The sequence below is a fragment of the Chiloscyllium punctatum genome, chromosome 1 (genome assembly GCF_047496795.1).
Source record: "Chiloscyllium punctatum isolate Juve2018m chromosome 1, sChiPun1.3, whole genome shotgun sequence".
Lineage (NCBI taxonomy): Eukaryota > Metazoa > Chordata > Chondrichthyes > Orectolobiformes > Hemiscylliidae > Chiloscyllium > Chiloscyllium punctatum.
In genome coordinates this window covers 23,619,776-23,636,079 of record NC_092739.1, presented here as the reverse complement: position 1 = coordinate 23,636,079, position 16,304 = coordinate 23,619,776, and the positions used below count along the sequence as shown (strand labels likewise).

Sequence of the window (16,304 nt, the reverse complement as noted above, 5' to 3'; positions counted from 1 at the left end):
ATACAAGGGGGTAATCAAGCATTTGGAGGGGGCAAGGATATTGGTGCTGTGACTTTGAGTCCAAATCACAGCTAGACAGTTACCCAAGAGGCCTTGTCAAATTTAATGTCCCAAGTTCAGTATGAATTCACTTCTAAAGAAGACATAGTGGACTTGGAATTTTAACTCTGTGTCTCTCTTGACAGATACTGTCACACCCATTGAGGTTTAAAAAATCATCTGTATTTTTCGTTTATTACATCTTTCTAAATTTAATGATTAGATTTGATTTATTTCAACTTGGTTTCCAGTCCACAGAGAGGCAGTTTAAGAGGCCAGCTAGCTCTCAGCATTCACCGGGGTGCTGAGCAGAAATCGGTCAGATATAGGATGAAGTTTGGGGATTAGTGGGACATTAGAGGCTGAGGACGATAGTTGGACAGTGGAAATTTCAAGGTGAGTTGGACGTCAGAGGTGAGATTTCGGATAAGAGGTTTGGGGGTGACAATATGGTCAGCTAATCAAGAGAGTTAGATTGTGGATGGTTATTGTCTGGGTAGCTTGAGGTACTGAGAGGAAACAGATCTGCTCTGTCAACCTTCAAGCACTGCTGGAAAGTTGCTTGACTGTTTCTTCCAATCATTCATGACTTGTTTCTGCTGCTGAGTTCTCCAAATCCCAACAAATCTCTGGAAGATGTTAAATTTAAAGGTCAGTGATAATCAACTTAAATGGACCCATTTGACTTTTTTTTAAAAGATACCATTCTCTATCACCAGGAAAACACCCATGTGGCTAGTGAAACATTAACCAGCAAAACTTAAGGGTAATGCTTACTTCAAAAGTGAAGTGGGGGGGGGGGGGGGGGCGAAGGTGTAGGAGGAGAAGGAGAGGATTAAGTCAAAATAGAATAGGAGGGGGAAATAAAGCGCTCTATCCCCCATGGTGTCCACCTCTCCCTATAGGTGGACACCATGTGCTCCATCTTCAATGATGCCTTATAAGGTTGTTAATTGCTGCACTAACTATCCATTTTACTATATTGGTTGAGGTCCTGACTGCAAAACGTGGATGACCTGCAAATGTAAATGCATCTCGTTTGATTGCACTCATTATTCAGCAAATAATTATTCTATTGACCTATTCATGCCTCACCCACCCAACATTCTTGGGAGTTAGACTAGAAATTGTTTTCTCCATTGCAAAGAAAAATAAATAAAGATTTAATAGTCATGTGAAAAATTGTTTCCACTGCCAGGTGGCATATTAAACCAGGTCACAGATTTAATGTGGTTGGCAAAAGAACCAAAGATGAGATGAAAATTACTTTGTCCTTCAACGCTATGAATTGGATTGCACTTCCTTAAAATGGGGTGGAGGCAGACCCAGTAGTAATGTCCAAAGAGAACTAGAGAAATGAACTATTGATAATGGAAATATTAGCAGGTCTGTGGGGGTAAAGAACTGTAGTGACAATATTTAGGTAGCTCTCAAACAGCAGAAACAGACAGGATGGACTGAATGATCTTGTTGAATGCTGTAACATTCTAGGTGGGTTTGCTTCATGTGGGAGTTTAAAATCTTAAGAATAAGATACCTGGCCCAAACCAATTTCCAGCTGAGGCAGAAAGTTGGATGGATGATCATACAGTCTCCAGGTGAAAGGTTAAAACTTCAAATGTGACATTGGCTGCCAGCCATGTTGTCATTCAGTTTTTTCGCCTTTAACTATGGTCAACCATTTAAAGCCTTAGGAAATCTGACAGCTATTTTCAGGAATAACTTGGTCAAACAAGAAGATGAGAATATTGACACATATTTGTTGAAAACAGAAAGCTAGCCTGAGGAGGCAACTCCTACAAACCTTCCCCATAAGACCTCTGATTTTCCAAGACACTATCTCCAACTAAAATACATCGCCTCATGTTAGTGTGTTGAACTTCATTTGCCAATTATTTGCCCATTCTGCAAGTTTATTAATTCTGTCCTGTAATTACTTGGAGTTCTGTTCAACATTTACCATCATTTGTGCAATTATGGTGTCACTTGAAAATTTCGAATATGTATTTTTGATTCCATTTTCCAAATTATTAATGTAAATCATTGATATAAATTGTAAACAGAGTTATTTTCAGCACTGATCTTCACAGATCACTTCTTAACAACTTCTGTCACTCTGATGAACTATTCAATATGAACAGTCTCTGCTCTGTCTTGAAGCTAGGGAAGAAATTGTGGGATCCCGAGCATAAATGTTGATATCACCTACAATCATGGGTGAGGGCTTGGAGGACTGGAGGGTGGCTAATGTTTTGACTTTTATTTATGAAAGGTTATAAGGAGAAGCCTGGGAACTATAGACTGGTGAGTCTGACATCAGTGGTGGATAAGTTTTTGGAGGGGATTCTGAGAGATAGGATTTACTTGCATTTGGAGAGGCAAGGACTGATTTGAGAGAGTCAGCATGGCTTTGTGCATGGGAAATCATGTCTCACAAACTTGATTGTGTTTGTTAAGGTTGTGACCAAAAAGATGGATGATATACATCATCTACGTGGACTTGTCAAAGCCTTTACTAATGGTTCCACGTGGTGGAATAATTAATAAAGTTAGATTACATGGGTTTCAGGGAGAGCTTGTCAATTGGATACAAAATTAACTTGATGGTAGTAGGCAGAGATGGTGTTGGAGGTTTATTTTTCGGACTGGAGACCAGTGACCAGTGGTATTCTGCAGAGATTGGTACTGGGGCCACTGTTGCTTGTGATTTACATAAATGATTTGGTTGAGAATTTAAGAGGTAGAGTTAGTAAGTTTGCAGATGACACTAAAATTGGTGATATTGTAGACAGTGAGTGAGTTATCTAAGATTACAAAGGGATCTTGATTGATTGGGCCAGTGGGCTGAGGAGTGACTGATAATTTTATTTTGGATAAATGTGAGGTATTGCCTTTTGTTAAGATGAACAAGGGTAAGACTTATACAGTTACTATGGGCCCTAGGTGGCGTTAGCAAACAGAGGAACCTAGGGATTCAAATACATAGTTCACTGAAAGTTGCATCACGGGTAGAAAGGGTTGTTGAGAAGGCGTTTAGCACTTTTGTCTTCATTGCTCAGACCATTGAGTATAGGAGCTGGGGCATCATGTTCAGGTTGTACATGATCTTGGTGAGGCTGCTTTTGGAGTACTTTGTACAGTTCTGCTCACCCTGCTGTAGGAAGGATATTATTACATTGGAGAGAGTTCAGATGAGATTTACAAGGGTGTTACCAGGACTGGAGGGTTTGATTTGTAAGGTGACGCTGGATAGTTTGGGACTTCCTTCACTGGAGCATATGAGATTGAGGGGTGTCCTTATAGAGGATTATAAAATCATGAGGGGCAAAGATAAGGTGAATAGCCAAGGTGTTTTCTCTTCAAAACTAGAAGGCGTATTTTTTAAGGTGAGAGGGAATGATTTAAAGGAACCTGAGGGGCAACATTTTCACACAGAGGGTGGTTCATAGGTGGAATGAACTGCCAGAGAAAGTGGTAGATGGAGGTACAGTTACAACCTTTAAAAGATATTTGGACAGTATTAAAAGTTTAGAGGGATATGGACCAAACACTGGAAAATGTTGCTAATTTAGTTTGGGAACATGGTCAACGGGGACGATTTGATCTGCAGGGTCTCTATGATATTAGCATTTATGAACAATTTGATACAATTCTAGCTGATCTGGTTGTTATCTCAACTGTAGCTTTTTGACTGCCCTTCATAATAAATGAGTCCCTGATCTATTAAAAGTCTAGCCAACTCTGATTTGAATAAGTTTGGTGACCCAGCTTCCACTTCATTCTTCTAAGAGAAAAATCACCCTCCTGCTCTGAAACTGTATTTCTCCCACCCTTTCCTGCCACCCACAAGAGGAAATATATTACTAGGTGGTACGTAGCTCAGTGGTTAGCACTGTTGCCTCACAGCGCTGGGGACCAGGGTTCGATCCAGCCTCTGGTGACTGTGTGGAGTTTGCACATTCTCCCTGTGTTTCCTCCGAGTTTTCTGGTTTCTTCCCACAGTCCAAAGGTGTGCAGTTGAATTGGCCATTCTAAATTGTCCCTTGGTGTTAGGTGCATTAGTCAGGGGTAAGTTCAGGGGAGGGGAATGGGTCTGAGTGGGTTACTCTTCGGAGGGTCAGTGTGGACTTGTTGAGCCGAAGGGTCTGTTTCCCCACTGTTGGTCATCTAATCTGGTAATCAACTGATTTAGTTCTCTGGGATCTTACATATTTTAATTTGATCGCCTCTCGTTCTTCTAAACTTTGATAGATATGGTATAATCTGCTCAATCTTTTTCAAGCCATAAATCCTTCATCTCAGGAATAAGTTCAGTGAATCTTCTCTGAACCACTTCTAATGTCATTATATTTTTTTTTCAAGTAAGGAAACCAAACTACACTCTTTCTGATGTAGACTCACCAAGGCCCTGTGCAGTTGCAGCAAGATGGTTCACATCTAATGAAGGAATTTAAAAACTTGTGAAGCTAAAATATGTCACCATGCATTGTCAGTACTATTACAGAGGAACATTATTCATGCTCAGCCCCTATACTGTAACATATTTTCCACTTATCCCCACACTAGACCTTTGTTAAATTACCATTATTAGCATTTTAATTTCATAGCTACTTTAAAGCTGGAAGAAATTATAGAATGCTTAAATTAAAGGTTTCTTTATCGCTGATGCTCTCAATCATTGACATTAATTGGTTTTGGAGTGTCACTGAGCTATGTAAATTCTTAAGAACAAATAGATCTTCTATGTGCAAATAATTTAGACAATTCTTTTTATTCCTAAAAATAGAATTTTTTTCTACAGAAAACACATTGGGCACATTGATGTCATCCTCACTAATCTATCTGCAGCAATTCAAGTCTGGGCATCCATGAGGCACAGTGAGCTTTTAGCAGCACAAGAAATATACTCAACCACAAACCATGTTGTCATGGTCTGGCATATCCTCCACTCTACCAATACCACCAAACCAGAGAATCAACACTGGAAAAATGGAGTGTACAGGAGGATATACCTTGAGCTGTACCAGGAATAACTAAAAGTTTGGGGCATCACGGTGGCTCAGTGGTTCGCATTGTTGCCTCTCAGCGCCAGGGACCAGGTTCAATTCCAGCCTCGGGCAACTGTGTGGAGTTTGCACATTCTCCCCGTGTCTGCGTAGGTTTTCTCTGGGTACTCTGGTTTCCTCCTACAATCCAAAGATGTGCAGGTTAGGTCACTCTAAATTGCCCATAGTGTTCAGGGATGTATTAGTCTGGGATAAATGTAGGGGAATGGGTCTAGGTGGGTTGCTGTTTGGAGGGTTAGTGTGGAACTTGTTGAGCTGAATGCCTGTTTCCACACTGTAGGGATTCTATATTCTAAAGTGAGATGTCAACCTGATAAACTGACAACACAGGACTGGTTGAAAACTAAGCTCTTTACACACCATGCCGGTGACAGATTAAATAATTCCACAACCAATAAGTCCGATTTAAGCTCTACATTCTTACCATATTCAGTTGTGATTTATGGTGGGCAATTGAACAACTCACTGGAGGAGGTGCCTCCACAGATATATCTGTACTGAATGATAGGGCAGCACAGCACATCACATCATTGCAAAAGACTAGGCTAAAGCTTTTGCAAGCATTTTCAGCCAAGAATGCCAAGTGAATAATCTATCTTGGCCTCCTCATGAGGTCCCAGCATCACAGATGCCAGTCTTCAGCTTATTTTATTCACTCCATTGATATTAAGAAGCAGTTGAAAACACTGAAATCTGTAAAAAGCAACTTACTTATGTCATCTGCAAATTTAGCTATCATGCCTTCATTCCCTTCATATAAGTCATTGATACAAGTTGTAAAACGTTGAGGTCCCTGCATAGAGCCCTACATGACTCCATTTGCCTCACCTTGCCAATCAAACAAAGGATTATTTATGCCTACTCAGTTTTTTTTGCCAGTCAGCAAATCTTCTATTGTGCCAATATGTTATCTCTAGGCCATGAGCTTTTATTTTCTCCAATTACCTTTGATGTCATACCTTATCAAATGCCTTCTGGAGATCTGTGGTATGTTTACAGGCTCCATTTTATCTACAGTGCATGTTATTCCTTCAAAGAACTCTAATAAATTGATTAAACATGATTAATTTTGATGAAATTATGCTGGCTCTTCATGACCTCCTCAGGTTTTCGAACTGCACCGTTGTAATAGCTCTCATGACAGATTCTAATACCTTTTCCATGACAGACAGCAAGCTAGCTTGGCTTATAGTTTCCTGTTTTTTGCTTCCTTCTTGAATAGAAGGGTTATTTTTGCTACTTTTCCAGCCCAATGAAACCTTCCCTGAATCTAGCATATTTTGGAAAGTTCATACCAAAGTACTTACTACATTTAAAAAATTATAACTAGCAGTTTCTAGTTCATAAGATTATAAGACCATAAGACATAGGATCAGAAATTAGGCCATTCGGCCCATCGAGTCTGCTCTGCCATTCAGTCATGGCTTGACATGTTTTTCAGCCCCATTTCTCACTTTCTCCACATAACCTTTGATCCCCTTGGCAATCCAGAACTTATCTATATCTATTTTAAAGATACTCAATGACCTGGCCTCCACAGCCTTCTGTGGTAATAAATTCCACAGATTCACCACACTCTGACTAAAGAAGTTTCTCCTTATCCCTGTTCTAAAAGATCTTCCCTTTACTGTAAGGCTGTGCCCTTGGGTCCTCGTGTCTCCTGCCAATGGAAACATCTTACTAATGTCCAATCTGCCCAGGCCGTTCAATATTCTGAAGGTTTCAATCAGATCCCCTCTCATCGAAAATAGTCCCAGAGTCCTTAAACATTTCTCATATATTAAGCTTTTCATTCCTGAGATCATTCACATAAATCTCTTCTGCACCCGCTCCAGGACCAATACATCTTTCCTGAGGTATGGGGCCAAAAATTGCTCACTATACTCCAAATACTCTGTATTACCCATTAATAATTCTTCAGTCTGATTTGTGAAGGAGATACAGTTGCCTGCCCAGTTCTCTCAGCTCCCAGATGACTTGTAAAGAGCACCATTCTGTTTGTGTCTCAGTTTTAGCTACTTCTAGTCTAAAGTCTTACAGAAGTCAGATGGTTACTGGTGTGTCTAATGGATAACAGCTTCTGAAAAAGAATGTTGATCCTTAAGAACTAATCTCAGGGAACAATTTATTTCTGGCTTTAAAGCTAATTCACTGTTGAGTAACAATGCTCTTACCTAATAAATGCTTTCTATCTCAGGAGAATCTTACAGTATATCATTGTTGCAACAATATACAATTTTCAGGCACACAAACATTTTCCCATCAGCAAGATGACTGCAGAGACCACCTTCATATTGGAGGGAGCTTTGCTGCTACAGGCTGTGAGACTATTGTGCAAAGATGTGTCATGGCAAAGATATGAGGGAGGAGCTGGCCAGAGTTGATTGGAACGGGAGCCAAGCATGCAAAACAGTGAATCAGCAATGGCAGAAGTTTCAAGGGGTAATTTGGAAGGTGCAGCAGAAATTCATCCCAAGGAAGAAGAAAAATACTAAGTGAGGGGGAAACAAAGCAACCATGGCTGACAAGGGAAGTCAGGGACAGCATAAAAGAAAAACCATATAATGTGGTGAACATTAGTTGGAAACCAGCGGGATTGGGAAACCATTAAAAACCAACAGAGGATAAGTCATAAAGTAATAATGTGGGCGAAGGTGAAATATGAGGGTAAGTGAGCTAATAATTAAAAAAAGCAAGAGTTTTTTTTAGACATCTGCAAGATAAGAGAGAGGCAAATGTGGACTGCTGGAAAATGAAACTAGAGAAGTAGTAATGGAGAACAATGAAATGGTAGAGGAACTTAATCTGCATTAGCTTTCACAGCGCAAGACACCGACAGCATACCAGAACTTCAGCAGACTGGACAGAGCTGAGTATAGTGGCCATCACTAAGGAAAAGGTGCTGGGGAAGCTGAAATGTCTGAAGGTGGATAAATAACCTGGACCAGGTGGACTACAACTAGAGTTCAGAAAGAAATAGCAGAGAATATTGTGGAGGCAATGGTGGTGATCTTTCAGAAATCACTGCAGTCAAAAGGGTACCAGAGGACTGAAAAATGACTAATATAACAGCCCTGTTTAAGGAGGGAGTGAGGCAGCAGATAGGAAGCTATAGGCATGTTAACCTGACCTCGATTTTAGAATCCATTATTAAAGATGAGATTGCAGAGTACTTGGAACTGCATGGTAAAATAAAATTGCCATGCATCATCAAGGAAAGCACAGCACAGCATCATCAAGGAAAGGTAATGCCTGACAGATTAGTTAGATTTATTGGAGGAGGTAGCATGCAAGTTAAATAACGGAGAGCCAATGGTCATGATCGGTTTGGATTTTCAGAATGCCTTTGACAAGGTGCCACACATGGAACTGCTAAGATAAGAGCCAATGGTATTAAGGGCAAGATACTGGCATGAATAGAAGATTGGCTGACTGGCAGAAGGCTGAGAATAGAAATAAAAGGGTCTTTTTCAGGATCACAGCTACTGGATAGTGCAGTTCCTCATTGGGATCATAACTATTCACATTATACATTACCAATCTGGACAATGGAACTGAGGCCATTGCTGCTAGGTTTGCAGATGACACAAAGATAGTAGGAGGAACAGGTAGTGTTGAGGAAGTGGGAGGCTGTAAAAGGGCTTGGACAGGTTCGGAGAGTGAGCAGAGAAGAGGCAGGTGAAATACAATTTGGGAAAGCCTAAGGGGGGTTATGCACTTTGATAGGATGAATAGAGGCATAGACTACTTTCTAACCAGAGAAAGGTTTTGGAAATCTGAAGAACAAAGGGAGTCATAGTTCAGATTCTCTTAGTAGTAGAAGAATGATCCAGGAATGTAGGTCTTGTCATATGAGGAGCATTTGAGGATTTTGGAACTGTAGTCGATAAAGTTTAGAAGGATGAGAGGCCTGGGATAGAGTGGATGTGAAGAAGATGATTCTGCTAGTAGGGTTTGGATTTTTTTGTCAATAATTATAACTGAAAGTTAACAAATAGCCATTCCTCTCTTCCTCTGTTCATGGAACCTCGTTGTGTGGGAACATATGATGTCATATTGCCAACAAAACAGCAGCAACCACAGTTTAATTAATTAATTGTTTGTGAAGTACCATGGAATGTTATTGAGAGACATGATTAGGTGCTATATATAAATGCAAGTTCTTTACAGTTCCCAATGTCATCCACAGTCACCAGGGTCACATCAAATGGAGCTGAGATGTTTCTTTAGGGGAAGCAGTTTGACAGAGGCACAGTCTGCCTCACTAATAGATTTCTTTGGGATTGGTATTGGTGGCTGCCAGAGTTCTACTCAATTTATTCACTGTCTAAGGATGGTGTCTATCAGAACAATATTAAAAAGGGATTAATATAACTTGTGTGTGGAAGATTAGAACCAATCTCGCTACCAATCCTGTTTACCGAATACATTTAAACAATTTTCTCTCTTTACTTGCATCCTTTTGTTCTGCTCAGAGCTCACCTCTGCTGGTATTCATTCTCTGCATACTGGTAGTTACAGCTCCTTGTCAACTCACTCCAGTCCTCCATCCACTCTCACACCTAATTATGTTCCTTATTTTAAAGGTAAGATGCACGTGCTGAATTTGTTAAGATGTACCACTCTGTGCCTATCCAGAGCGATATGGTCTATGCATGTTTGTATAGAAAACTTGATGTCAGTATGTTTTATCAGAAAGTGTTACATACATAGCTAGCTTTGAATCTTGCATAGTATCATTTTAGCATATTTAATTCAACAGTTATGTGGCAAATCAAAGCTGCATTGCAGACCTGTTTTTCAAAACATTTTTAACCTTTCAAAATCATGTAGTGTTTGTAAGTAAATTTAAGTCATTACTGCAGCCCACCTTTGCAGTTCTAACTGGTATTACACAATATTTTTCCTCCATATAATTGAGGTACATTTTCTGATGCTACACTCTTTGACATGTGGCTTTTTTTCAAACAGAATATGAAGTGGAGAATTAAACACGGAAATGAGTACACTAAATTTGCAACACAGTCAATTTTCCAGTGATCAAAACTCACTCTAATGTCAATGGTTTCCAAATGAGCAATAGAAAAGGCTAGTCAATAGCTCCTCTAGTCATTATAGGCTTTGAAGAATTTGAATGATTTTCTACAGAATATCCGTAACGTGTTTGGCATGATTTTATAATTACGTGTGCAGCGGTGCAATGCAAGTTTGCACATTTTTCCTGGAAGAGCACCATCGCACAAGTCATTCTTATCACGAGGGTAGTATTATGACCAGATGTAGCAGTGAGACATATTTTACGTATAAATCAAACAAAGGTACAGGCAAGCAGGTAGATATGATCAAATAACAAAGTGACCTATTCTACAATAGTAGAAAATGCTTGAATTTTAACAGGTACAGGCTCAGGCAGAGTGGGTTTACGGTTTCAAAATGAACTTGATATGTTGGTCCCCAGATCCATGTTTCAATAAAGGTGTTTGGAAGTAAGCAGGAAATCCTCATGGAGGTTTCTGTTAGTAATTAAAATATTTAAATAGCCATATTCAAATATTTAAATTTTGTACTGTACTGAAACCAGAATTCCGGCTTTACCAGCAGGTACACGGACTTCCTCAATTCTGTGGAACTTAACTTAGTCAACAAGATGAATAGGGAGGTATTAGTTAATGAAATTGAGAGGCCTGAAAACATTTAGCGTGTGAAATTTTATAGCAGCTGGAATCTTGCTCACTGCACATGATCTGAGTGTGTGATATTGCTGTTTCACACTTCATTTCCAACTATTTTGAAGTCATTTCACTTACCTTGGATTTTAAAAATTTTGATCTCATTTCCTTGCTGTCAGCTATTGCTGAAACATGTGAATACCTTATGCAGTTAATGCTTTTAACCTCTTGACCTCCATTGAGGAGTAACAGGAGCAGCCACGCTAACAGCACTAGGAGAACCAGCAATAACAAGGGCTGCCTTCCATGCAGCCTAACTACTCCATGGAACAAAAACTGGATAGAGTTCGCTCATAGGGCATGCAGCAAGAGAATGAATTTCTCAAAAGTACAAAACAATGATCTCTAAATACATCAGGCGTTTTGAGAAGCCTTTCCTGATATCTGCTGTGTTATTGAATAAGACATCCTTCCAAATGGATTAAGTTGCTGTTATTTCCACAATTTCATAATTTGTTGTCACAAGTGTACGTCATAAGCGAATATGCCATTGAGATAATGCAATTTTAGCCAAGGCTACCATTTCCATTCACCTTAACTTTGGTGATGTCTGTCAGCCTCTCAGATTGCTGAAGTACTCTCTTGAACAGGGAGTCATTAACTGTGAAATCTGGCAAACTTGGTGCACTCAGATGAGGATTGATTTATCATTTGTAAGGGATTCCAGCCTTCATGTTTCAACTCATGGGTGCAAGGTTATCATACAATATATCATTGGCAGCTACCATGATTAATTCATCCTGCAAATGTCCCATCTCCATCAGGTTTTTACATTTTCACTGGTTGTGAATATTTGCATTCTTGATGACAGGGGTTATTTTTCTGAGGACCTGGCTAATGATATTAAGTCGCAGTTTAAGAATTTCTACATTAGAATTCAAACTATCCTGATTTATTGGACAACAAAGCTTTGCACTTAATATTTCACTAATGAAAGCATTGAATGGTACACAAGCTCTACTCCTGTCAATCTAGTCTTTCTGTGACTCCCAGGGTATTCTGTTCTTGATTCACTGAACCTGGTATCATAATTCACAGTATCCATCAAGATTTTAAGTCAGCCAACTTAACTCTGGCATACATAATAACGTCTTTGCAATTTTAAGATTACAACTCTAATTTCCTAGTTTAGCTTAACTGTTGGAGATGTATATTTTCATAGCTGCAATGCTTCGCTCTTTCACTTTAGCTATACATGCCATTGCCTGTGCTGAACTCTGAGTCGTCTTTAACCACATATTTGCAATTTATGACCAGTGGGAAGTGCTCCTGGCTTCTAAAACAACCTAAGCTTAACTTGTACTATATATTTAAAATTCTATCAAATTAATATTCAGTCTTTGCTTCTACTTATGATGATGCTAGACTTTGCAGGCTGGAACCCAAATGTACAAATATGCCTTAGCTATAACACCACTTGTCAGTTCTTAAACAAACTGAATAGTTTTTATTCCTTAAAGAGATGCCAACTTAAAGACTTCTGAACAACATCTCAATAATACAAAGCTCCTATTCCTTAAACGTATGAACAATGTGATTCAATAACTAAAGCCTTAGTAATTACACCAATTTGTCAATGGCATGAACACTAATAGTTTACTTTTTCACTTAGGCAGGCACTTCAGTCCCAGGATGCCTTTCTTCTTCCCCAGAGGTGGGGATTATGTGGTGACTAAAGAATCCAGTGGTGGATCTACACATCCTGTCTCCATTAACAGCTTTTCACCCTCCCCACCAGATCGTTATCAACTCCTTTGTCTTTCCAACTGTTCTCTCTTTGGGCTCCATCCCATCTATCGTTTACTCCTTACCCCTTCCCCCTACTCTATCTTTTGCATATAAACTGACATTTTCCTAGCTACCATCAGTTCTGGAGAAGGGTCACTGCATCTAAAATGTTAAGTCTGATTTCTCTTCATGATGCTGCCAGATCTGCAGAGTGTTTCCAGCAACTTCTGTTTTTGTTTCTGATTTACAGCATCCACAATTCTTTTGGTTTTTGCTCCTCAATAGTATCTCACCAATGACTGAGGTCAGGATAACTGGTCTATAGTTTCTTGTCTTCTGCCTCCCTACCTTTTTAAACAAGGACGTTGCATTAACCATTTTCCAGTTGTCTGGAGACCTCCCTGACTCCTGTGATTCCTGAAAGATCAACAACCTCCTCAACTGTTTCCTTTAGAATTCTGGTGCGCAGTCCATATGATTTATCCACCTTCAGACCCTTCAGGTTCCCCAACACCACCTCCTTAGTGATTGACTCACCTCTGCCCCTAATATGCTGCTGGAGTCTTCCATTATGAAGGCCGTTGGAAAGTACCTGCTTAGCTCCTCTGCCATTTCTTGGTTCCCCATTACTACTTCTCCAACTTCATTCTCCAAAGATCCAAAAATCAACTCTTACATCTCTCTTACCTTTCTTATAATACACACAGGAAAAATATGGCCAAATACATTACTTAAAAATGACTACTGAATTTCTCAGCTCATTGAGAAACAGGGAATAAGATACTTGTTAAGAGTGAGCACAAGTGCATAAAATAAAAGAGAAACTTCCCAAAGCATTGGAAATTCTTTCAAATCATGAAATTAAATTGAAGGGTGCCTCAATCATCTGTGCTTACAAGTCATGGAATAATCCATCACCCCCAGTCAGAGTCAAATCTCAATTATAAAAACATTGACTTGTCATTATGCAGTAATGCAAATTCAGTTTTGACGTTACTTACAGAATGCTACTGATTAGAACATTTTTTTCCCCTTCATTTAATAGCTGACATCAAGGCAGTCTTGATTGTCTTTGTGTGTCTAGTTTTGCCATTGCTATCTCAAAACTTAGGTGGATATATGATGTGCCTGTTAGTGTACTGCAGCATCATTTGTCTAGCTTAGTCAAGTGGCTTTGGTGTGTGTGATTCTCTGCTGTGATTGCATCATTTTATTATGTGTCAACTTGCTAGATGTAAAACTGCCAAGGAAAGATTTGCAGTGTTTGAATGTAAATACTATGTTTTGTACCATTTATGTTTATTTGGAAGACCATGCATACCAGTGATGCATAAAGTTCTTCAATATATCTGTGACATTTTACTGGTGCAGCAATAATTAAGCCACTCCTACAATGATATTGTAAAATTGTAGAGTCACTTGGTGCAGAAGGACTGACGTCATCGCCATGTTGACTGTTTGAAATAGCAATCCAGCAAGCCTCATGGCCTTGCATTTTTTCTGTGTGCCTGCACCCTTTGTCCTTTACAATATATATCCACCTCCCTGTTGCAAGTTGCTGTTGTATCTCCTTCCATTACCCTGTCAGACAGTATATGCAAGATCATCATCATTTGATGAATAAAATAATTTCTCCTCATCACCAATGTTCCCTTTGAGGTGCAGAGCCATTCGTAGCCACTGGATGGTTAACGCATGTCAGTGAGCTTATAAACACATTGACTTTCAGCCAAGATGATCATGATGCAAGGTTTTGCACAGCAGCAGGAAAATTTGAAAGGAACATCACTCAACATCTCCTGACTTATTTTGCTAAACAATTTAAACCCATGTCATCTGGTTACCAACCCACCTTCTAGTAAAAACCATTTGGTCAAAAGAGAAGTGTGGGCCTGAATAAAACTGCAGGAAATCTGTGTTGGCTTGGTTACATGATGCAATTCTGCTGATATGGCGTTTTACCAATGACAGAATCAGATGCAGAAAGTTGTCCACCCCAAGAAAGTGATTGGCCACTTTACATAATTTATAGCTCAATAAGTGCTATTTTTATAGGGCCGTCTATACTTTACTGATGGCAGGCACCTCTCTCTGTCTTTCTCTCTTGCTGTTATACAATATAGATATTCTAATCATTAGATAGCCAAAGACTAAACAACTACAAGAAAGGATTGATGACAGCAAACTTCCTGAAACAGTCCTTACACTGTACCTCTTACTGGTCAAAGTGACAAATGCCACAATACACTAAGGAGTGGTCATCTGGGAAAATGCTTTTTATGGCAAATTCAATGTCCAACACAATGTGGCACTATTGCCTGAATCCTAATGAATGTAGCTGCTCAACTGAGCCTGTGGTATGCGTTGAGAGAACCAATAAGGGAAAAAATGTACATGTTAGCCTTATCGATCTACCTATATCAGATGTAACTGACCATGACCATATTGGTAGAAGTGACCACGACACAGTCCTAGTGTAGACTATATCTTGCCTTTACATTGAGAATATCCTCCACAAATAGGGTCAATTTCAAACCGATCTAGCAACTCAATACTTGGAATCCATGAGATACTAGAGACCATTAACAGAATTTTATTCAAACATAATCTGTAAACCTATGGCCCAGCATACCCACCACTCTACTATTACCCTCCAGCACTTTTCATCAAACCAGGGCTAAACCCATGGTTTGAGGGCATGATAGGAGCAGCACCGGATGTACCTAAAAATGACTTGTCAACCTGTAAAGCCCTACAGTGCAGAGCTACTTATGTGCCAAGCAGTGTATGGAGCATGCGGTAGAGATGCACGATTCAATGACCAGTTGATCATCAGTCTTGGCACATCCAATCATGAATGATTGTGGAAATTAACAACTCACTGGAGGAGGATGCTGCACAAACATGCTTATCCGGAATGATGAGGGAGCCCAGCACATCAGTGCAAAAAAGACTGAGACATTTAGCCAGACATGGCTAGTGGACAATCTGTGCCTCCTCTTGAGGTCCCTCGTGTCACTGAAGCTAGCCTCCAGTCAGTTCAATTAATTCTATGTGATATCTCAAAAGGCTAGCAGCTCTAATAGCACCAAGAACTTGTGCTCCAGAACTAAACAAGTTGGTCCTGTACAGTTATAACATTTGTATCTAATTGGCAGTATGCAAACTGACTCAACTGTGTTCTGTCCACAAATCCAATTCACCCCATTCCCTTCAACATTTCCTCAATTTTCTTACTGGCTGCAAAAGGCTCCAAGCTGTCACTGCCAAAACTGGAAGTCAATTCAACAATCTGTGTGCCCGTGCCGATTACTGTATGTGGAACATTGGTGCAGCTGCGCTTCAAGAATACACTGATTACTGTCATATTCGTCTCTTCTCAACCATCAGCAAGGTGACAAGAGGTGTAATTGAGGAGAAAGTGAGGACTGCAGATGCTGGAGAGCAGAGCTGAAAATGTGTTGCTGGAAAAGCGCAGCGGGTCAGGCAGCATCCAAGGGACAGGAGAATCGACGTTTCGGGCATGGGCTGATGCCCGAAATGTCGATTCTGCTGCTCCTTGGATGCTGCCTGACCTGCTGCGCTTTTCCAGCAACACATTTTCAGTTCTAGAAAATGAACTGAATCACACACATGAATATTCTTGCTCCAAGCACAGTCAAAGGCTGTAAATTCAAATAGCCAATCACAATAGTTACATGAACATCTTTTACATAAAAAAACTATTTTTAAATCAGTTGAA

General features: G+C 39.8%; 1 protein-coding gene across 1 annotated transcript in view; it reads left to right on the top strand.

Moving 5' to 3' along the window:
* ablim2 (actin binding LIM protein family, member 2) overlaps positions 1-16,304 on the top strand; it is a 407,210-nt gene that overhangs the window by 247,741 nt on the left and 143,165 nt on the right. The window contains exon 13 of the mRNA XM_072577791.1: positions 9,581-9,691. Within this exon, the coding sequence (XP_072433892.1) occupies positions 9,581-9,691 (111 nt within the window). The remainder of the gene's footprint in view (positions 1-9,580; positions 9,692-16,304) is intronic.